This window comes from Brachyistius frenatus, unplaced genomic scaffold (genome assembly GCF_029030835.1).
Source record: "Brachyistius frenatus isolate BFR_SWC_R1_liver_20210118 unplaced genomic scaffold, ASM2903083v1 Contig_20, whole genome shotgun sequence".
Lineage (NCBI taxonomy): Eukaryota > Metazoa > Chordata > Actinopteri > Embiotocidae > Brachyistius > Brachyistius frenatus.
This window is the reverse complement of record NW_027210619.1, coordinates 3,508,213-3,531,027: the sequence shown is the minus strand read 5'-3', so window position 1 is coordinate 3,531,027 and position 22,815 is coordinate 3,508,213. Positions and strand designations below refer to the sequence as shown.

The 22,815-nt window shown below is 43.0% G+C and overlaps 1 protein-coding gene and 1 non-coding gene across 2 annotated transcripts; one reads left to right on the top strand and one right to left on the bottom strand.

Moving 5' to 3' along the window:
- Positions 1–89: 89 nt before the first annotated feature.
- On the top strand, positions 90–22,812 carry invs (inversin). Its single transcript, XM_069696053.1, has 19 exons — positions 90–161; positions 694–848; positions 7,586–7,685; positions 8,493–8,659; positions 10,148–10,321; positions 10,908–11,075; positions 11,323–11,503; positions 11,955–12,064; positions 12,367–12,538; positions 13,365–13,520; positions 14,909–15,030; positions 15,648–15,755; positions 15,846–15,952; positions 16,051–16,260; positions 17,205–17,416; positions 17,677–18,262; positions 18,865–19,016; positions 21,887–21,973; positions 22,054–22,812. Exons 2-19 carry the CDS (start codon positions 846–848, stop codon positions 22,167–22,169), a joined length of 2,931 nt encoding a protein of 976 aa, XP_069552154.1. The 5' UTR covers positions 90–161; positions 694–845; the 3' UTR covers positions 22,170–22,812.
- On the bottom strand, positions 21,614–21,686 carry trnat-ugu (transfer RNA threonine (anticodon UGU)). Its single transcript has one exon. It is a non-coding gene; the product is annotated as a tRNA-Thr (tRNA).
- Positions 22,813–22,815: the final 3 nt, after the last annotated feature.

Below are 22,815 nucleotides of genomic sequence, written 5' to 3'. Positions count from 1 at the left end.
CGTCGCCAGACGAACGACTCGAAAGACCGGGAAAACTACAATCATGGCGGTTTGCAGCTTTGCGACAGAAACGGGGTTTGTAGTATTTTGGCAATTCAACGGGACGCTTTGGAAGAAAACTTTCCAAAGGTTTTCATGAGGAAAAAGGAAAAACAAAAACGGTAAATATAACACCGACAAAGGAGGAGTGGAAACAGCACTTTATCAAAACGTTATACTTAATAGATCCATTGTCACATATTTTTTTGTCTCTACTTTTTTAATACGATTATGAATATGATTTCTCGGATCACGGAGAAGTTGCATCATTATTGCTTAATTTTTTTTTATTCTCAAATTTTTCATCAACGCATCTAGCAATAAATGTTATGGTATTTACTTAAAGCCTACTTTGTTGCACAAAACTTGTTAAGGTAGAAAACATGTATGTGGTCTGCTGGACAACTCTGCCAAATCTGTGCAAATATTCTCCCTAAACCCTGAGAAAAAAGTGTGTTGTTAACTGTTGGTTATCCAAACATCAGCCTAACCACTCAAATCAAAGACTATAACTTCAACAAAACATTGCTGCATCTCACCAGATTGGATGAGAAGCATCAAAACAAAAGAACAGTCAGTCACTCTGACATCGTTCCTGTCTATAATCAGTACAATCAGTAGCTGTATTATGCTGGCAGTTATTTGTGTGAACAGGTGGGCTGGTCGCAGTATGTGAGTGAGCCTCTTCCTATGCCCCGGCAGGAGCCAGGATCAGTGGCAGGTAGGGGACCTGGACCTGCATTCACACCCACTGAGGATGAACTGAACTGGGAAACATCTGCTGAAGTGTCCCTCTCATCGCAAATATGGTAAGAATCCAATATTTAAAAAAAATAACCTACTCGGGTTTAATTTGGTGTATAAAACCCAGAAGTTTTATTTTCTGTAGTTATTGAGTGTATCTGTTAGTTAAGTCACTGTCTCCTCTGAACCTCCGGTTTGTAATTCTCTCTCAAGAGTCAAGACCGTTGAGACTGTGTGTAAGAAAGCTCATTGTGTGTGCTGCAACAACCTAATTGTTAAGGAGATTAAGGTGGAATGTTGAATTGAATCCCAGCATTAATATTTTATGGGCTAAAGCTGTCCATAGGGGGTTCACAGTGTGTGAGCAACTCACAGATGGAGTGGGGAAGATTTTTCCCGGTCTGAATATCAGTGGTGAAGAGTAAGAGGAGCACAATATCCCTCTTTAGTTATTAGTGCAAGTATATAGCTATGAACAATGAAAAATGGTTTGTTGTTTATTTATTCATAGACTATATTTTAATGAGAATCCAAATTGGAGAACATCTTTCTGGTGCAATTCTCAAGCGTTTCTAAAATATATTTTGTATTTACTTCAATAATAATAATAAACTTTATTTGTATAGCCTCTTCTATACAAGAAATGCATCTAAAAGTGCTTCATAGTAAGATAATTACATGCAGTGTTTCACATAAAAAGAGATATAAAGGAACATTTCAAAATATAGAAAAGAAAAGAGATAAAACAGATAAAATGCAAAAGAAACATAAAAAGCATAAAAAGGAATACGAGTAGACTTGATTTGGGTCGTTCTCTAGGATTCAATTTATGATACGGAGTTGTGGAAAAAGCAGTTGTATGTCTTGTGAACTTTTCTAGAACTTTACTTCACACAATCTATAATATTATCCAGTAGTAGTAGTTTTCTGCTGTGGTTTTAGTAAATTCTTTAAGGTAGACTCGTCAGTGTACCTCCAGGTTTCTGCTAAACCTCAGTTAAAAACTCACACGGGCCCAACCCGTTCGTACGCTACTAAAATTCCCTTTTCACTTACATATCAGTCTTTTTAAGTTTTATCAAAATATATGGTTAAAATATAAAGTGAGCAACATGCATTTCAAAGGCGCGGTAGTTCAAGAGCATGGTAGATGCAAGAGAGCTTCAGGAGTTGCTAGTTAAAGGCTAAAGTAAAGAGATATGTTTTTAGCTTTCTTTTAAAAGTATTAAATGAACTAACTTCCCTGATATCTACAGGTAGTTCGTTCCACAGCTTTGGAGCGTGGCTGACAAAAGATGAATCCCCAATTTTCTTTCGGCTGTTGCTGGGAACCTTCCAATAAACCAGCAGCAGACGATCTCAGTGTTCTTGAAGGCTTCAACAAGGTCTAAAAGAAGAGATGATGACAATTTACAAACCTGTTTTCAAAAAAAGTTGGGACATTGTGTAAAATGTAAATAAAAACAGATTGTGATGGTTTACAAATCAAGTTAACCCATATTTAATTGAAAATAGACCAAACACAACATATCAAATGTTGAAACCAAGAAATTGTATTGTTTATTGGGAAATATATGCTCATTTTGAATTTGCACTATTTTCCCATGCAGTCTTTCACAGAGTGGTGAACCTCTCCCCGACTTCACTGCTGCTTTTAGCATTGCATTACTTTTCCAGTCTTTTGTTGCCCCTGTCCCTAATTTTTTTAAACGTGTTGCTGGCATTAAATTGGAAATGACCCTGTTTTTATAATATTTTTCATAAAAGAATAACATTTCTCAGTTTCAACATTTGATATGTTGTCTTAGGTCTATTTTCAATTGGATATTGGTCTACATGATTTGTAAATCATTGCATTCTGTTTTTATTGACATTTTACACGGTGTCCCAGCTTGTTTGGAAACTGGGTTGTAGATATATTGCCCAGCACTACATTATAAATCATGATACAATTTAAATTTCACCAATATTTAATTTGCAGAAAAGAAGTGTTGGTGTAAAGTCACAGATAAAAGCAGCCAGTTTAAACTAAATGTTTAACGTTTGATGATGGATGTGGTAAAAGTTCACAAGTTTAACTTTGTGTCAACTTTCAGAACCTTGTATTAACCCTCGTGTTGTCCTCGGGTCAAAATGACCCGCAGCTGTGTTCAACCAAGTTCTATTTTATTTATATATATTTTTATATTTTTTGGGATCATTGGTCATCATTCTTTAAAGAAACCCTCACAGCCTCCTTGTCACCAATGATCCCAAAAAATATGAAAATAAAATAGAACTTGGTTGAACACAGCTGCGGGTCATTTTGACCCAAGGACAACACAAGGGTTAAGGTGCATGGGAAATCCGGCTATAAGACGTTTTGTTTCATAACTTACAATATACTCATACGGTATATATTCATATGTACCCTTGTCCATTAGACTACAGTTTAATGCAGCACACACCCACAACAGTCTCCCAGCTCTCTGATTTCATCTGTCTTTTCTGTTTTCTCCATCTTTTTCCATTTCACATTGCTCCCATTGATTTTTTTGTTTGTTTTTCCAGCTGATTATGTCCCTGTACTCTGATTCGCCGGTGGGCACATTGCTCTCTGCACTTTAATTGGACATTTAATTAGATCACAGTTTTAGTCCAATTAGACTCGGAGGTGCGCAAAAGAGGGGGGCAAGTCCCCAAGCTGGTGTCTCTGTCTCCCTTCCCCCTTCTGGTTCTCTCCCTTCTCCTCACTCTTTTTCCTTTTCTGCCTGCCTTGCTGTCTCTCTCACTCTCCCTCCTGAGGGCGGCTCATTAGTGATATAATGGGATGACATAAAGCACACAGCTCCGCTAACTGCCAGTGTCTTGAGCGGTGGCTGAACTACACAGACAAGGTGACGGGAAGTTTATCTGCCTATTGTTCCTGAAGTTGTGTGGTTGTTTCTTGTCTTGTTTCTTTATAAACTCTTTCACTTCCCTTTGAAGCCATGAAGAGGGTAAGTGAAACACTTGACAGTCTGCCAGTCACAGCAGCATTGATCAGCCTACACGCACACAAACACACACCCCACAAACCACAAACATTAATGACATGCTGGGCAGAACCCTATCGACTCAGTGGAGTGCTCCAGTATGAAATCACAACACCTAATGAGACTAAGATAAGCCTCATTACCAGCAGCGCTCACTTTAGTGCCAGTCAAATGCAGGGCTATTCTGCACCAGTTTTAGCTCCCCCATGGTTCCGCCCTCTTTCCACTTTTGTTGTCATCGTCTTTGCACAGTGCTGAGACTCGGAGCACAATAACACTGTGCCCCAGTGGGTGAAAACACCTGGGCAAATGTAAACACACACAAACACACACCCAGATGTATGCCAATATGCACACACTTACTCTCAGGTCTAAGTCCTTGGAGGACACAAGCCAATCTCCGTGTCCCTCGAGCAGTCGCACACACCACCTCCCTTTCTGACTCCTACCACCCTCAGGAGGACAATAGAGCCCCACTCTAACTTGTCTCTGCACACACACACTTATACATCGTGCACTTCATATCTGCATCACTAATCTGTATGCTCTTTCTCTATATGTGTGCGCATGTATAGGTGACGTGTGTGAACGACAGGCAGCAGGCAGGGGTGTTTTAGCCACGGGCGTCACTACCTGACCCCTGTGGCTGTGAGATTGACAGCTGTGTTCCCGCCTAATTGCATTACTCTCCCAGGTGATTGGCTCACGCCCTGGGGGCTCATTTGTCAGGATGCATTGTGGTAATGATGTAAATTAGCAGATCTATGTGTCACTCAGTCTTCCCCCCTCCTGCTGATTGGCTCCGCTGTGCCCCAGGGCTCGCCCCCCAGCTGAGGGAGCCAGCTCATTGGTCCTTGGGGAACCAGGAAGTCCCCTAGAAAGGGGGCTTTTCACATTGGGTATCCCTCAGGGCTGATATTATCCCTATTCCTACCTCTTTACCTGTCAGTCAAAACCAAGGGACTGATCCCTGCAGCCTTTATCTTCTATCTTAGACATAGATTCACTCACATAGAGGGACATGTGGGTGGTATGGGCACCTGCAACAGCCCCATATTGGCTAAGACCCTAAGCCTTTTTATAACTGTATAAACTATAATAAAGAAAACATTTGTGAATGTGTGTTTGCACTTATCTAGAATTGAAGTAAAGGCCACAGGCTCGAGCTCCGTTCCCCATTGCTTACCCAGCATGCTCTGGCTATGTCCTCTATCAAAAGCAGACACCTTCACAGTGACAGACAGCCAGAGAACCACAAGCACACTGTACACAGACATGCAGACACACATACTTTGACTCCCCAGTTTCTTTGCCTGTTTGTCTCAATAGCATCTATTGACATGTTAGTTATAGTGTGTGTGTGTGTGTGTGTGTGTGTGTGTGTGTGTGTGTGTGTGTGTGTGTGTGTGTGTGTGTGTGTGTGTGTGTGTGTGTGTGTGTGTGTGTGTGTGTGTGTGTGTGTGTGTGTGTGTGTGTGTGTGTGTGTGTGTGTGTGTGTGTGGGCGCTGCACTCCTGTTGTGTTGCTGAAAGGTTCCGTGGGAGTATCTAGAGTCTTTGTTAAAATCGCTTCAGTTATATGAGGCAGAATATGAATAAAGACTAAATAATGTCAACATCAGCATGAATCAATACTCATACAGATGCACAATCACTTGGTCTGACCCTCAGCCCGTGATCAATGGTTTACTCTGAGTTATTGTCTTCATATTAACAAGCGGAGTGCTCCCTGAGGAACACGTATGAATGGCTAAATGAGACCACTCCAAACCTCTCAACAGGACCTTGTGTTGTTTTTACACCCTCCTTTGTTTGGTTTCAGACGCTGCATCGCAAAGGCCTTTTTAGCCAAATTTGGATGCACCATAGGTGTTTCCAAAACACTCAGATCCTCGTGAAACTCTAATTGCCCGCTCTTGGCGCAATGAATGTCCCTCACATAGATTCAAATATTGACTCGTGCCCCTCATGTCAGTGTTTGGACAAATTATATCATTTTTTTCTGTGTCCAAGATTATTCATAAATCAATTCATATTTTTATTGTGGCAGCTGGGGGCTTTCACATTGACTTGAAAAATGTAGAAATGAATCCAAATAAATCAACAAAAGAAAAGTTTTAGATTGCGATTGAAAAGAGGCACAGTGAATGTCAGATTGTCTCAATTGTTTTCTATGTTGCAAGACTTGATAACGTGAGAAACATGATATTACTCTTTCTGATGTGCAGCGGATGGCATCTCTGCTATTTCTGCATGTGTTGAATATTACAATTTGCAGACTGTGCATGTGCTTGCATCTCTATTTGCATTACTGACATGTTTCAAAAGTTTGTGGTTGCTTTTGGTAAAGCCCCTGTAAAAACTCTCTCACGGAAAACCATTTCCCATGACATGGTATACATCCCAAACACTTATACCCGACACACTCACACACGCACACACCTTTAAGTTGCCGCACGTAAGATCTCTCTCTGCCACCCTCCTTTCTGCACACATCGACTTACTTTGCAATAAATGTGGTAACTAAACTGCATTAAGTCTTGCCCACTACTTGGCAGAGCGTGAGAAAGCAGCGAGCATGATGGGTAATTGCCATGCTGCACGCAGTGTCTGCAGCAGTACTCTTTTTTTTATGAGGTGATGAAGGGGAGGGAGACTGAATGAGGGAAAAAGGATGGAAGACACCAGAATATTCCCTTTTCCCCTCACCTTTGTCACTTTCCTGACCAAGAGTTAAAAAGTTGTTAAGACTGTGAATAAAGTAATCAAAGTGCCCGTACTTTATCAATGAGCTCTATTAGCTGTATTGTAGCCCTAAAAACTCTTTAATTTCCGCAAGTGTGGAACCACATCTGTTCATGTGACCGTTGATGAAAATGTCTTGGAGAAATCTCTGATTGTGGCATGAGTTTGTGCCTCTAGCGTTTATGTGTTTAGGGGCAATAATTGATTTCTCTGTTGTGCCCCGCAGGGCTTGTCCCACATCTCCAAACCCAACACACACATGCACGCACACACACACACAAGCACAGCAAGGCATGCTGCAGTATTAATGAGACATGAATAAGACATGAAGAGAGACCCCCCTCTTACACGCTCACACAGGGTCTCCCCCTCCCCAGCTGCTTCCTGTCTGCAGATTACCCAGCTTTCACTGGGCTCTGGTTAAGTGGGGCCAGGAAGAGATTTAACCCCCTCAGCAGGAGAAGACACACACCGTACACATTAGCGCACACATACAAGCGTGCACACACACACACACACACACACACACACACACACACACACACACACACACACACACACACACACTCCCTACTATCAGTATACATTAGCTCCTGTAATATGTTATTGGAAAATATGTGGTTTATTGTGTGATTGACTGCTAAGGGAGCTTCAGGTGTTTATTATCGACCTGAAATAGGATCTATGTTTAAAATTAATAATTTGATGTTCCTTTAATGGCTCTTACCTATTAACTTTGACTACAGAAAAAAAAAAAAACTGTGAGGTGTTTCATTTACACCAGTACATTTTCACTGTTTGGTCAAATTAAAATGTGTAATATCTAGACTCGCCTTTAAAATATTAATTAAGGCATATATTATGGTGCTATGCATGAACTACTTAATAGTAACTGTGTCCAGTTGTGGGGTGTGCTTAGAGCCAAATGAATGGAGAGGAAACTGTCTGGTCTCAGCTTAATGTCATCATATTAAAAACTTGATTAGTAATCTGAGAGTATGTTGCTGCAGGTTGAGTTGTGACCTTCCATCTGTTTGTGTTGCAGGCCTCAGCGACGTCCAGCCCGGGACCTGCCTCTCTGGGCTCCCAGGTTCATGCGGCCGCTGTCAATGGAGATAGGAGTGCTCTCGTCAAACTCATCACAGGTAAGAAAAGAAGACCACAAGCAGTCAGCCTCTAAATCATATTATAAGTTCATTCAGCTGCATCACATTGATCACAGTTCAAATTGATATGTAGTGACGTATTGATTTATTGATTTCTATTAGTACATTTTTGTGGCTTCGGTCCATCTGCGGTTAAATGCAGGGTCAGCTGCAGCGGCTGGTCTTTTGTTTTACACAGAAAAAGTAAGATGTTAGAGTCAGAGGTTTGGTCGTTCTGCTAAAGGACTGGCAAGACTTCTGTAAAACAGCTGAAATTCACCAGACATTTAGCAATGTTATAATAATGAGTATAAATGAATAAGCAGAAACTTTTGTCTTCTTGCTGCAAAGAAAGAAATGTGTGGCAAAAAACATATAAAGAGCAGCAAATGATGGGCAAAAGTCGGCATCATGATCCTCCAGTGTTACACTGTTTAAGACTCGCAGCTGTTCCAAATGAATTGATTTATTTAGAAAAGGATGTGGAAGTGGAATTCCTATTAAACTGAAGTAGTAAAAGTAGATTTTAAGTAGAAGGAGCTGCCTTTTAAAACAATTTATAACATCTTCCACTGTAAGCCACATACTTGCACTGTCTGTTGATATGCTGAACTAAAAAAATTAACTCATACTGACTCAAATCCTTGTCCATGTTAATTCTTATCACTGACATAAACCTTCAACTGTGCTTTTGTGTGTGTGTGTGTGTGTGTGTGTGTGTGTGTGTGTGTGTGTGTGTGTGTGTGTGTGTGTGTGTGTGTGTGTGTGTGTGTGTGTGTGTGTGTGTGTGTGTGTGTGTGTATATAGCAGAGCCCTCACTAAGAGACCGTGAGGACCAGTTTGGCCGGACCCCTTTGATGTACTGTGTGCTGGCTGACCGCCTGGACTGTGCAGAGATTCTGCTAAAGGCCGGAGCTTCGGTCAACAAGACTGACCACAGCCAGCGAACTGCTCTGCACCTCGCTGCACAGAAGGCATGGACACTGGAGCACACACAAATGTTGAGGATATGTGTCAGCCCTTTTTATGTCATAAAGCACACAAAATACATTCACAATAATTGATAAGTGGATAGATTTGTAAAGGTGGAACTAATATGAAGCCTAGAAGTGATATGACAGAGGTTAAATAAGACTAATTTTGTTAGTCCAGAAGCTCTGGTGGGAAGCCAGTGCCCCCTAGTGGCTGCAGTTATGGGCCTGGGGCTTATGGGCGTAACACTTATATTTATAATCCTTGCACACTGGCATTCTAGCTATTAGTTTCATTTCCACACTCTTATACACAAAGAATTATCATATGTGGAGCATGTTTTGTTTCACAGCATTTTGTAGACTGAGACTATGAAAGAAGAGGGGCATCATGTTCTTTTTACTTGTCTCGACTTAGGAACAATCAGCAGCGCAGGATAAATGAGAGCACATCCAGAGGGATGTAGCAGGAGAACAGTGGGATGTGATACTAATAATATCTCTTTACATCTCAGTTATTTATTGGCGGGTGCTTTTGTGGGAGTACACTGATATAGGATCATCATATCATTGAAGAGAGAGGGAAGGTGATAGGTTATTGCAATGTATCTCAGATGGGGAGCGTGTGAGGGGGGGGGTGCGTGCGTGCGTGTGTGTGTGTGTGTGTGTGTGTGTGTGTGTGTGTGTGTGTGTGTGTGTGTGTGTGTGTGTGTGTGTGTGTGCGTGCGTGTGCGTGTGTGTGCATGTGTGTGTGTGTGTGTGTGTTGGGGGATGCTAGTGATGGGAAGCCCTGTCTCTTTGACATCTGATCAATAAGTGGCTGAGACAGCGAGAGAGGCCAGGGATTACTGATCTAATTGGACTGAGAATAGAGAGGACAGGAACACACACACAAATACACACACTCTCTCTCACAGTCAAGATGCATGCTCACACACAAGATAGATCTGTCAGACTGTGGCTTTGTGGTCACAGAATGGCAAATATGCAAAACGCCACTCACGCGTGTACATGGTCATGGCCTGTGTGAACACACACACACACACACTGCTGTCGTGCAACGGTGCGCTTTTGCAAAATACATCACAAAGTGGCCTGGTGGTGAGAGACCCAAACCTGAGGATGATGATGATCTGGAGGGGATGACAGGCAGAGACAGAGCCGCTGCTTACTGTTTAACAGCTCATCACACACGCTGAGGAGTGAGGCAGGAGGAGGGAACTAAGATGGATGACCTGTGGATTGAACCAGACGCCGCTAAAAGCCCTGAGAGAGAGAGAGTGTGTGTGTGTGTGTGTGTGTGTGTGTGTGTGTGTGTGTGTGTGTGTGTGTGTGTGTGTGTGTGTGTGTGTGTGTGTGCGTGCGTGCGTGCGTGCGTGCGTGCGTGCGTGTGTGTGTGAGGAATCGCTGCTGGTTCATGACTAATGTCGAGGAGATTTGGGGATTTCTGAGCATCTGATCACCACAGTTTTTCCTGTTCGTGTGTTGCAGGGGAATGTGCGTTTCCTGAAACTGCTGCTGTCCAGGCGTGCTAACTGGCTGCAGAAAGATTTAGAGGAAATGACCCCACTCCACCTGGCCACTCGACACCCTTCTCCCAAAGCCCTCGCACTGCTGCTCAAACATATTGGACCTGGGGAGGTAGACACACAAGACAAGAACAAGGTACTATTGTACAGACAAACACACAGAAGTCGTTTGTCTTTACAACTGTCCATAGTTTGTACTCAGTCAGAAAACAGCCTGTCTGGGCGTCTGACCAATAACCTGCAAAGAGATAACTGACTGATCAAGATAGTTTGTTCAACGCAGGAGGAATTTCAAAGCCATAAACACAGAGAGGCACACTCATACAACAACAACAATCTGTGGCTTTGTCCTGTTTTCTGCTTATAAGACCATAAACACACAGTCTCCTCTGTCTGTTGGACCTGATGTGTATCTGACATCAGTAGTTAGTTTTGTAATGATCCAATATGCATCATCATGTCAGATGACAGTGGTTTCAGCAAATATCAGAATAGCTCAGCAGCCGTCACAGAGGCAATATCTGTGTTTGAATCTGAGCCCAGTGCTGCATCTTCAATATGAGCTTTGTGTTGCACGTTCCCTCATATTTCCTGGTCTGTCATAGTGGAGTAATTTTTTTGACATAAGTGGAAACCTCAAACTTACAGTTACAACAGCCCCCTCTCTTTTCAGCTCCATTCATTCCTCTTTGTGTCTCCTTTTTCATCTTCCCTGTCTACAGCAAACTGCTCTTCACTGGTCGGCGTTTTATAACCGACCAGAACACGTTCGCCTTCTGATCAAGCACGATTCCAACATTGGCATCCCAGACAGTGAGGGCAAGATCCCTCTGCACTGGGCTGCACACAGTCAGGAGCCCAGCGCTACTCAAACTGTCCGCTGTATACTGGTACACGCCATAGTGCAAGCACGCACATTTACAAATAGTAAATTTGTCATCATCTCACACCCTCACTCATCAATCTGCATGTCTTTTGATTTTCTGCGGTTGTGTGTGTGTGTGTGTGTGTGTGTGTGTGTGTGTGTGTGTGTGTGTGTGTGTGTGTGTGTGTGTGTGTGTGTGTGTGTGTGTGTGTGTGTGTGTGTGTGTGTGTGTGTGTGTGTGTGTGTGTGTGTGTGTGTGTGTGTGTGTAAAGGAAGCAGCACCTACTGAGTCCCTGTTGAACTGGCAGGACTATGAGGGTCGGACACCCCTGCATTTTGCCGTCGCCGATGGGAACGAGGCAGTCGTGGAGGTGCTGACGTCTTACGAGGGCTGTAATGTAACAGCTTATGATAACCTCTTCAGAACGCCGCTGCATTGGGCAGCTCTGCTCGGTGAGCGAACACACATGCTGTATGTGACCTACTGCAGTCTGCAACGATTTCAGGCTATGTGGAAACTATGTTCACTTCCCCAAAAAAATAGATCTTTTTTTTTTTAACTGTTTAGCCACAAGTTAAAGCCAAAATGTACAAGTTGAAGTCTGTCAGTTTCTACACCACTTTGGTCCAAACTGAAATATCTCAACAGCTATTAGATGAAATACTATGAAAATGTATGCAGATATGCATGAACTACAGAGAATAAATCCTTGTGATTGTGGTGATCCCCCTGACTTTTCCTCGAGTGCCACTAACAAGTGACATCCCATCATCAACCAAAGCGAGCCATAATACCACACAAAGACTAGCCACAAAGACAAAAGGCTTTTGTAAGAGTGTGGCTCCTCACATCCTTGTCAGTGTCTGTAACCTTGGACGTCGTCCTAATGTAAAAAAATTTCAGGCCATGCCAAAATCGTCCACCTGTTGTTGGAAAGAAACACGTCAGGCACTATTCCCTCAGACAGCCAAGGAGCGACACCCCTGCACTACGGAGCTCAGAGCAACAATGCTGTGAGTCATGTACACCTACGCACAAAGCTGGGAAACCTGATAAGTCAGCATCATGATACTTTTTCCAAAATACAATCCTGTTGATGATGAAATACAGCTGTCTCATCGTGAGTGTAAAGTGTAAACAATTTTACAAAGGTCAGATATGAAGTGATTTTATTATTGATAAGCTACAGATTTATTTTACTAGTTTGTTGGACATGTGTTTAAGTCGACAACAATGGCAGGAAGTGCTTTCATTTTTACCTTTTTCATGATGCCAACTAAACTAAACGCTATTGTGTGTGTGTGTGTGTGTGAAGGAGACGGTTGGTGTGTTCCTGTCACATCCATCAGTGAAAGATGAACCTGACCTGGAAGGGCGAACAGCATTCATGTGGGCCGCTGGGAAGGGCAGTGATGATGTCATTCGCACCATGCTGGCCCTCACCCCTCATATTGACATCAACATGGCCGACAAGTACGGCGGCACCGGTGAGCACCTGAGAAACAAGAGGAGAAACTGAAGCTCTTCCCTCTGTGTGCTTCCAGGGCACGGTGACATACACGTTCTGGTCCTGTGACTGAACACACACAAACACACCTTTATTTACTGATTGTTTTTTTCCTGCCTGCTCCTTATTTTAGACTAGGGACGATGATGTCAGAGGGGATTCCCCCCAAGGTGGAAGAGAGACGGGGAGACTGAGGGAGAGAGAGGGAAGTGATACTGTCAGCAAAATTAGTGCGAGCTTGTTGAACAGACTCCCATTACTGCCAACACTGTCCTCTGACACGCACACAAACACACACACACACACATGACTTACTGCCACACTCTGACCCCCAGGGCTGTTTGGATGTATAATGACCATGGCGATAGCGGATAGCCCCTCTGTTCAACCAGGCGGTCATTGTTTATGCATGAACAACATGCAACGGTTGAGTCATGCTAATGAGACAGTGTGAAGGGCAGTGAAGCTGACTGGTGTTCAGATCACTTCCATGCACTTGACTCTAGTCTGTACTATCTGGGGAGTGGAGCGAGGGGGAGGAGGGGTGTCCACGAGGAGCATTAAGTGCATTGCTCCTCATTAAATTTCTCTGTCTGTTTAACCCTCCATTGATCAGGCTTTAGCCACGACCCACAGAGGAGCTGCAAGCCAAGGGGATGAAAGAAGAAAGAAGCAGACAAGGGGGGAGCGATTGTCCTGAGGGTTTTTATTTTCCAGTCCGATTCGGGACCTCGTAGTCTTATCTGGTGTGTGTGTGTGTGTGTGTGTGTGTGTGTGTGTGTGTGTGTGTGTGTGTGTGTGAACAGCACTCCATGCCACCTCGCTGTCAGGCCATGTAAGCACGGTGAAGCTGCTGCTGGAGAAGGGAGCGATGGTTGACTCTCTAGACGTTATGAAACACACACCACTGTTCCGTGCCTGCGAGATGGGATACAGAGATGTCATACTGACACTCATCAAGGGTTGGTGTGATTAACATTCACTATGTGCAAGCAATAATTACAGCCTTGGCCAAAAGTTTTGAGAATGACACAAGTATTGGTTTTCACAAAAGTTTTCTGCTACAGTGTTTTTAGATCTTTTTGTCTGATGTTACTATGGTATACTGAAGTATAATTACAAGCATTTCATAAGTGTCAAAGGCTTTTATTGACAATTACATTACGTTTATGCAAAGAGTCAATATTTGCAGTGTCTTTTTCAAGACCTCTGCAATTCGCCCTGGCATGCTGTCAATTAACTTCTGGGCCACATCCTGACTGATGGCAGCCCATTCTTGCATAATCAATGCTTGGAGTTTGTGGGTTTTTGTTTGTCCACCTGCCTCTTGAGGATTGTTGGCATGACACAGGACTGATGGTAGCGCTCACCTTTTCTTCTCCGGACAAGCTTTTTTCCGGATGCCCTAAACAATCGTAAAGGGGATTCATCAGAGAAAATGACTTTACCCCGGTCCTCAGCAGTCCAATCCCTGTACCTTTTGCAGAATACCAGTCTGTCCCTGATGTTTTTCCTGGAGAGAAGTGGCTTCTTTGCTGCCCTTCTTGACACCAGGCCATCCTCCAAAAGTCTTCACCTCACTGTGCGTGGAGATACACTCACACCTGCCTGCTGCCATTCCTGAGCAGGCTCTGCACTGGTGGTGCCCTGATCCCGCAGCTGAATCAACTTTAGGAGACGGTCCTGGCGCTTGCAGGACTTTCTTGGGCGCCCTGAAGCCTTCATCACAACAATTGAACCTCTCTCCTTGAAGTTCTTGATGATCGGATAAATAGTTGATTTAGGTGCAATCTTACTAGCAGCAATATCCTTGCCTGTGAAGCCCTTTTTGTACAAGGCAATGATGACTGTTTCCTTGCAGGTAACCATGGTTAACAGAGGAAGAACAATGATTTCAAGCACCGCCCTCCTTTTAAAGCTTCCAGTCTGTTATTCTAACTCAATCAGCATGACAGAGTGATCTCCAGCCTTGTCCTCGTCAACACTCTCACTTGTGTTAACGAGAGAATCACTGACATGATGTCAGCTGGTCCTTTTGTGGCACGGCTGAAATGCAGTGGAAATGTTTTTTTGGGGATTAAGTTAATTTTCATGGCAAAGAGGAACTTTGCAATTAATTGCAATTCATCTGATTACTCTTCATAACATTCTGGAGTATATGCAAATTGCCATCATAAAAACTGAGGCAGCAGACTTTGTGAAAATTAATATTTGTGTCATTCTCAAAACTTTTGGCCAGTGGTGTACACATTCTCAGATTTTGGGGTTATTAATTGTTTGAAAAATCCTTTTCAATAATGTTTTGTTCTGCTTATTCATATCCACTGAAATGTGAATGTATTAAATGAAGGGTCTGCACATGTGGACCTGGTAGACGTGGATGGTCATACTGCTCTGCACTGGGCCGCTCTCGGAGGGAATGCTGAAGTCTGCCAGATACTGATGGAGAATGGAATTAATCCCAACGTACAGGTACACATAAAAACATCTTCATAGCAGTTGAACAGGAAAAGAATAATTCAGATTTTTGTTTCAAAGTCATCACTCATGCATTTACACAACCAATTTTCATGTTCTGGGTCATCCCATCTTTTTTTTTTTTTCTTGGAGACATCCCTCCAGCTGTTCAGCCACAATTTATATTCAGTGTGCAAAACGTGAGAAAGTGTAGCCAAAGGTAATATTATGCTCCAGTAATGAGTCATTATAAATTTGAAACATAATTTATTTTTATTTTTCATCACAACTGCTTTTATCTGCTAATTTTTCACCTGTATGTTTCAGTTCCTCGTGGCAATACAAACAACTGTATTGAAAAATGACAAAATATCAAATTTGTTATGTATAATTTAAGGAGCACTTCATTTGAGCAAGGACAACTAATAACTTTGAACCCTTCTCTACAACAGAGAGCTTATTTCATTGAAGGATTGAGGGATTTGCCCACATTATGTGGAGCAAAAAAACTGGATCAGCATGTCCAATATGAATTAAAGGACAGATGACCATGAACATCAAAGCTGCCCATGAATGAGGACAACTTAGTCACTCTTTTTCTTTTAATCATTCTGCATCTAACTGTTGGACAGGATCAAGCAGGACGAACTCCACTGCAATGTGCTGCTTACGGTGGCTACATCACCTGCATGGCTGTTCTCATGGAGAACAATGCTGATCCAAACATACAGGACAAGGAGGTCAGACTTTGCTTGTATTTGCACTTACATGTCTGTCCCTGTTATCTGACCATTTGGACACAAATAAAGTTTTTCTTTGTATGTGCACAGGGGCGAACTGCTCTCAATTGGTCGTGTAACAACGGCTACCTGGACGCTGTGAAGCTGCTGCTGGGCTACAATGCCTTTCCTAATCAAATGGAGCACACCGAGGAGAGGTGAGCACGGAGACTGTCACGAAGGCAGCCGAGGTGAGGATACAATGAGGTAGAGGTGGGAAAATGAATGTTCAAAAAACACTAGTTCTGCTGTGTAGGTACACCCCTCTGGACTACGCTCTGCTGGGGGGCCACAGTGAAGTGACTCAATTCATGCTGGAGCACGGCGCTCTGTCTATAGCAGCCATCCAGGACATCGCTGCTGCCTCCATCCAGGCTGTGTACAAGGGCTACACCGTCCGCAAGGCCTTCAGGGAAAGAAAGCAGCTCCTCATGCGGCACGAGCAACTACGCAAGGATGCAGCCAAGTGAGAGATGAGCACACACATACAGTACATACAATATACTTCATGCAGTAAACAAAAGAAAACAAAATCAAATATATTTTTGATATGACCTCCCTTTACCTTTAAAACAGCATCAGTTCTCCTTGGTACACTTTACTTTTAGTGGCAAAAGTTTTGCACAGTACTGATCACAGCATATTTGTGTGATCAGTCACACACATGTACTTCTGCTTCTACCACTTCACGTTGCTTATATTATAACTCATTAACATGCCTCTGTTTGCCCCGCAATGCCGTTTACATTTTACATGTACTGGCTTTGTGTTCATCTCTCATTCTTGTTTCTGTCTTCATCATCCGTCTCTGTCTTCCTTCTCTCACCCATATAGAAACAGTCACACTCTCTCCGGATCTATCTTTCTTTCTGTCACCTCTGCACACACATACGTCTTTCCTGTGTCTTTCTCCTCTCGCTCGTTCTTCTTTTGTCATTTGCTCACCAGTCTCATCTTGATTGTCTTACGCAATGTTTTTGAACAGTAAGTTTGCTTAAGGAGGGAACATTCACTTCACTTTTCTTTGTATTCTGAGCAAGCAGTTTTATTGAGATTTAGGTCTTTTATGTGATGTTTTTCTAACCAAGAAAAAAGATTGTTTTCATGATATAAAACCATGTTATGACCAAATCCAGAGAACGGTTTTGTTTCTCAACCAGTTTGCTTTAAGAACATTTAATAATGAAATAGTACAGGTCAAATTTATTATTCATTCATTTCACCTTTGATGTGAACATATTGTTTTGAAATGTCTGTTTAAACATTATAATATCATGCCTACTTTAAATTTAAAAGAATATGAGCAGACATATCACAATGTGCACCAAACCCTGAAACTTGGTTCTTTCTGTGGTGCATTTCCCACTAAATAATTTGCCACAACTGGGTCTGACTTTACTTTGTGTTTAGGAAGCGGGAAGAAGAACAGCGGAGGAGAGAAGCTGTACAGCAAGTGTCGGTGGCCTCTGTAGAGAAGCGGAAGGTTTCACTGGTGAGAGCAGAGCAGGAAAAGATCTCCTTAGTGAACATCATAGAGGACTTATCCATGAACGATTCAGTGGTGGAAACAAAGAAATCATCCAAAGTTCAACGCACAAAGAGCAAAGAGGAAAGACACAAAGGTACAGAAGTTTAGAAAACAGACTTGTTACGATACAGCTTTGATGAAAATTGGTTAATTAAAGCTGTATAGTTATGTATGTACTGTATGTTAAGAGGTCAAAGTAAATTTTTATCAGAGAAATTCTATTTGTCTTCACTAACATAAAAGACTAACTAGACATCACTTTTTTTTTTTTTTTTTTGTGTGCATGAGATGTGATATTTATTTTTATATCAAATAACTCAAATATTAAATAGCCTTGTCATTCCACCGCACCAGTCCACAAGAGCAGGTCCTCTCGAAGAAGTAAAGCAGCAGAACCACCTGAGGTTCCTGAAGTTTTGAGCCGCTGTCAGGTCAGCAGTGACACTGCACCCAGTGCTCCTCACACCACCAGGCTGAAGGAACTTCTCTCTCCTACCAGCTGCAGACAGCCACCAAGCCTCAAACCAACACCGCCCTCCATGCCCAAAGTCAGGGAACGACCTTCCTCAAACACATCCTCTCCTTCAACTGCTGTCTCCACTATGGACCAAACTGAGGCCAATACCGGAGAATGCATTCCTCTAAAAAAGAGAGACGTTGACGCGAGTGTGCAGATTGCCCTCGGCAAGACAGATGCCCACACCACTCCACGAAAACACAGAAACCACAAGGAGCAGACTTCAGAGAGGGCCACGACCAAAGACCAAACGCACGCTGCCTCATTAAGAAGCTGCTCATTTTTAGATCACAAATGCCCTTTGAGAAAGACTCAGTCTGCCACACGAGCAGCAATGTCAAAACGCACACACAGGGAACACGACAAAGAGCAGCGCACGAGGAGGAATGAGGCTGCGAGCATCATCCAGCGAGCCTGGCAAAGGTGAGTTTATGTTTTTGCTCTCGAATGTGTGTTTGTACCTGGAGGGATGTTCAGTAGCTGAAGCTTCTTTGACTGTGGGAGATTGGCAGTGCCATGTGGTGCCCACATGTGCTCTCCCACATACATGCCAACCCATTCTCATCTCTCCTGTAACACCCCCTCCCCACCCTCCCCCATGGTCTGTCTGGATGCCATCAACACTGGAGCAGTGGGGGGGAGAGCGTGGGAGAGGGGTGAGACAAGGAGGCAGGGGACAGCAAGGCTATAATTTAGAACCTTCATACTAGTTTAACAAGAGGCTAAAAGTTCAGTTGCGCTGCTTTAATCGCTACCAGCAGCCTCTCTTTGCTTTTCTCTCCCTCTTTCACGCACTGTGTTTCTCTTAGACGCTGCCAGTCCGCCTCAGGAGGCCCTCTGTTTCTGTTCAGCTTCACAATTTATATTGCATATATTCTGCCTATTAACTTCCTTGAATAAACTGTTTACTTTGTTTACGGTTAGTGAGCATTAGTGTGAGGACTTGCCAGCTTTTAGACCTTTGAACATTGTCTGAGATTTTTTTTTTTATTGAACAGCGTGTACGCATGGATGTGTGTCTGCAGGTTCTGTGCACGCAGACGGAGAGAGGTGAAGGCCCGCGACGAGGTGGAGTCGAGTGAGTCTAACTACGCCCATAACAGAAGGAAGATGGAAATCAGACCTCAGCCTTCTAAACCGGCACCGAGTAAGAGCTCTGTGCTGCAAAGCATCTATGGTAAGATAACTTGTAAACTCCTCAAACCCCCTTTTTTTTTTTTTTTTTTTTTTTTTCTGCTTTGTTATATGAGCTTTTCATTGATAGATACTGTGTGTGACAACAACAAACCGGAAAACACAGGCAGGTACAAGCATATGGGAGGGTAACCCAGTGACACCAACAAATTCATCAGACAGCCACTTCCCAAACCGTCCCTCCTGAAACAACATTACAAAGAAAGGATTTAATAAAATATGGATCTCTCTCTATTTAAATTTATGCTCTCATTTCACTTCAATCTATGAAAGTGCACCGAGTTCAGGACTGAAAAAGGATATGATGTCATGGCAACGACATGGGAAATGCATAAATACTGAGTGGAGCTAATTCAGACTGAACAGCTTTTAAGAGCAACGCTGCACTTATTTGCTGTGTTAATGTAATATTGTGTTGATCAGGGTAATGGCACACAGCTGAAATAAGGACGTTTCTATTTCCAAACATAAGGTTTTAATATTTCTGGTGACTGAAATGCGCACATGCGAGCTGTGACCTTGCGAGTCTGCCTGAGTGGACACCAAAACAGGAAACGCATTATCAAATTTCTCAGTTGCATGGTCTTCAACTGAAGTGAATGGGGGTGACCATGAACCTTTCGGTGATACAGCAGTGAATCACATTTTGGGAGGACACAAAGGCAATGTGTGAATATATGAGTCCACCACGGATTCTCTTCCAGTCGTTGCATCCAAGTGGGCATAGACCTCGGGTTTAATTTGAAACTAATGGAACAGCCTTTAACCACCATGTTTTGGACCGAAACTCTACCCCCACTGTCAATGTCACAGCACTTAGCGTCCCCCACTGGTCGCAGATTGGTCCACCTTTCAGAATAGCAAACAAAAATCTTAATGTGAACAGGGTTTCCATACTTAAATCACAGTAAAAACTGAAGCTGTGAGCAATAGTCAGTGACAGAGCAAGGCTAAGAGGTTACAAGAAATTAGAAGAGAATGTTTAGCTCCAGACACTCTCAAACCACTGACAATTCGTAGTTGGTGTTTTAAACCCCTTCACAGGTGTCTTCAGAATCATCATGACTTCACAATTAAGGTTTCATCTGCTAAGTTGTACCACATATCAGACTTCGTTAGAGATACAACGCTAAAGTTCTGGACTCATTTCCATCGTTGTTCCGGCTTTTTATAAAATCCATTAACCTCATCAAGACACTGCTGGATAGACACTGAGACTTTAAAACCTGTTCAGTCCCAACCACTTGAATCGATGATGTCAGACCTGTGGTCATCAGTAAAAAGCTGATGTACCATCTCTGATTAGGATATATCCTACAGTGTACAGTGGAATAGCAGCAGCAGTTTTCTGGTCAACACAATTCAGTTGTCTCTTAAAAGTGAGTATCTTCCATCTTGACTGATGGCACAGCTTTTGAGTTACATAAACACATTTACATTGGAGATGTTGTAGGAAGGAAGAAGCTAGAAATGAGTCTTGTTGTCACACCAGTGCAGGACTCACTGTACGTGACATATTCTGAGGACAGGAACCCGTGTAAATGTCTGGGTGATGCTTCAATCCACATCAGCCTGATTTCCTGTGTGGAGCGTCTGGTAGGGTTTCGCCTCATAGACAGGCCTGACCTTCATAACACATCACCAGGTGATGACGGGAGGACGGGCAGAAATCTGGCTGCGCCAAAACATACAAGCGCACATGCCCTCTCCACACACCGACAGACAGATAGACTCGTTGGTCCAACCCAACCTTCTGACGTGGTTTTCCCCTCCCCCTTCTCACCTCACCTCCCCTCCCCCTCTCTCCATCTGACAGTCCTGGCACTGTGAAAAGTTCAGAGCTGTCAGGGGGAATGTCAGACGACTGCGTAGAGCTATCTGCTCAACGCGCGCACGCACACACACACAAACAATGCCCCACACATGCATGAGACTTATTTCCTCGCTCCTACTTTCCAAGTAGACAGACGTTTGAAACACAGCTGTGGACTGGGTCACACCGCTCGCTTAATTATCATAAACCCTTTTTTTAATAGCCTGTTAACTCTCTTATATTTGTTATATGTGATCATCTATCTCTAGCAACACACGAAAGAGAAATTTGTTCTTGCATCACAGATAACAGAACTACACGTGTCAAAGAATTGCTTTGTTAAGTTTGTTAATTAAAAGAAAATAATATAACTGCACTGCAGTTCAAATATTGCATGTAAACACACAATAAAGGTTATTTATGGCCACTGAGCTCCTCCGGCATCAGACGATTACACATACTGTATGCAGTAAAGCAAAGTGGCGAACATGAAACCTGCAACAAGTTACAGAGAAACCATTTTTTTTAAGCTGGGTGAGTTAGTCAGTTTTACTTTGTGGTTTTCTGCCAAACAAAAATAAATTGGAACGCCTCAAACTCTGTGAAAAAGGTGAACATTTAATTGATTTAACTGCCTTGCTTTTTCCCTTTGAGTGTCTTTAATCAGTGATAAAAGGTTATCTCAATACACTATGTTGTTTTTTAATGATCCAGGTGTTTGTTTGTGATCAGTAGGCATAAAAAAAATTGATTTTTAAATCACAATCAGGCCCCAGTGAGATTTGAACTCACGACCCCTGGTTTACAAGACCAGTGCTCTAACCACTGAGCTATAGGGCCTTTGCTGAAGTATACAGAATACAGTTCAGGTTATAAAAGGCACCACCCTGAACTAATAAGGGTGCAGAACTTGATATGATCAACCAGTTATAGGAGTGTCTCCCAGGCTTTGTTATGCAGCACCAGCAGGTTGAAATCAGAAGTGACTGGATATCTGAATTCCTGGTGTCATCCAAACATTTTTCTGTGCCGTCCTTCAGGCAACTCTATGGCCAGACACGGGCGTTCATTTCAGGGCTCTCAGTCTCGGCTGCTCCTGGACATCCCTCTTCGCACCCAGAGCCAGTGTAAGTGCATGTGCACACACAATAACACTTATTTATGGATAGAAGTGTCTAAACGGTAATCTTATGTTCTTATTTTGCAGTGAGCGGTATAGACTGTGTGCACCTGACTGACGCCGTGAATCAAGCCAAGCAGTACTCTTATCACCTGAGACCACATAGTGCAGGACAGGGGGCGAGAGGCCGGGGGAAACATTAAAAACGCACACATGCACGGGCGGGGACACACACGCACGCACGCACGCACGCACGCGCACACACACACACACACACACACACACACCATGTTCTTTGATGTTTTCTCAGCTGGCTGCCAGTCTTACCTCTATAGAATTACTCTACACATTGTTCGCTGAATGTGCCAAGCTTTCTAAAATTAAGCCGTATTACATCAGAGCCATGACCTCACAGGGTGGGGTTAAGTCTACAGAAATGGTGTGTGTAAAAGATAACCTTTCATCCATTGTGGAAGGAACACATACACACTCCATCTCCCTCTCGCACACACACACTGAGATAACCTTTCCTCCCGTTGTGGAGAATGAGGCAGTCTATCAACAACCGGTCATACAGATAGCCCACCTGCAGCCACCGACACACACACACACACACACACACACACACACACACACACACACACACACACACACACACACACACACTCTTGCTACACGTTAGTGTGGTCTTTAAGTGCTTTCCCTCCCAAGAGAGAGGTATTTTTGAATTATGCAGGTTTTTTTTGCAAGTATCTAATCCTTATTGTGTAATATATATAATATGTATAAATGTATACCCCGATGTTTCTTCCTTGAATAATGTATGCTAAAAAATAATAAAATACAAAC

Coding starts and splice junctions, on each gene's coding strand:
- invs (XM_069696053.1), top strand. Junction 13,521..14,908: donor CATACTGACACTCATCAAGG/GTTGGTGTGATT, acceptor TATTAAATGAAG/GGTCTGCACATGTGGACCTG. Junction 21,974..22,053: donor TCTTCGCACCCAGAGCCAGT/GTAAGTGCATGT, acceptor CTTATTTTGCAG/TGAGCGGTATAGACTGTGTG.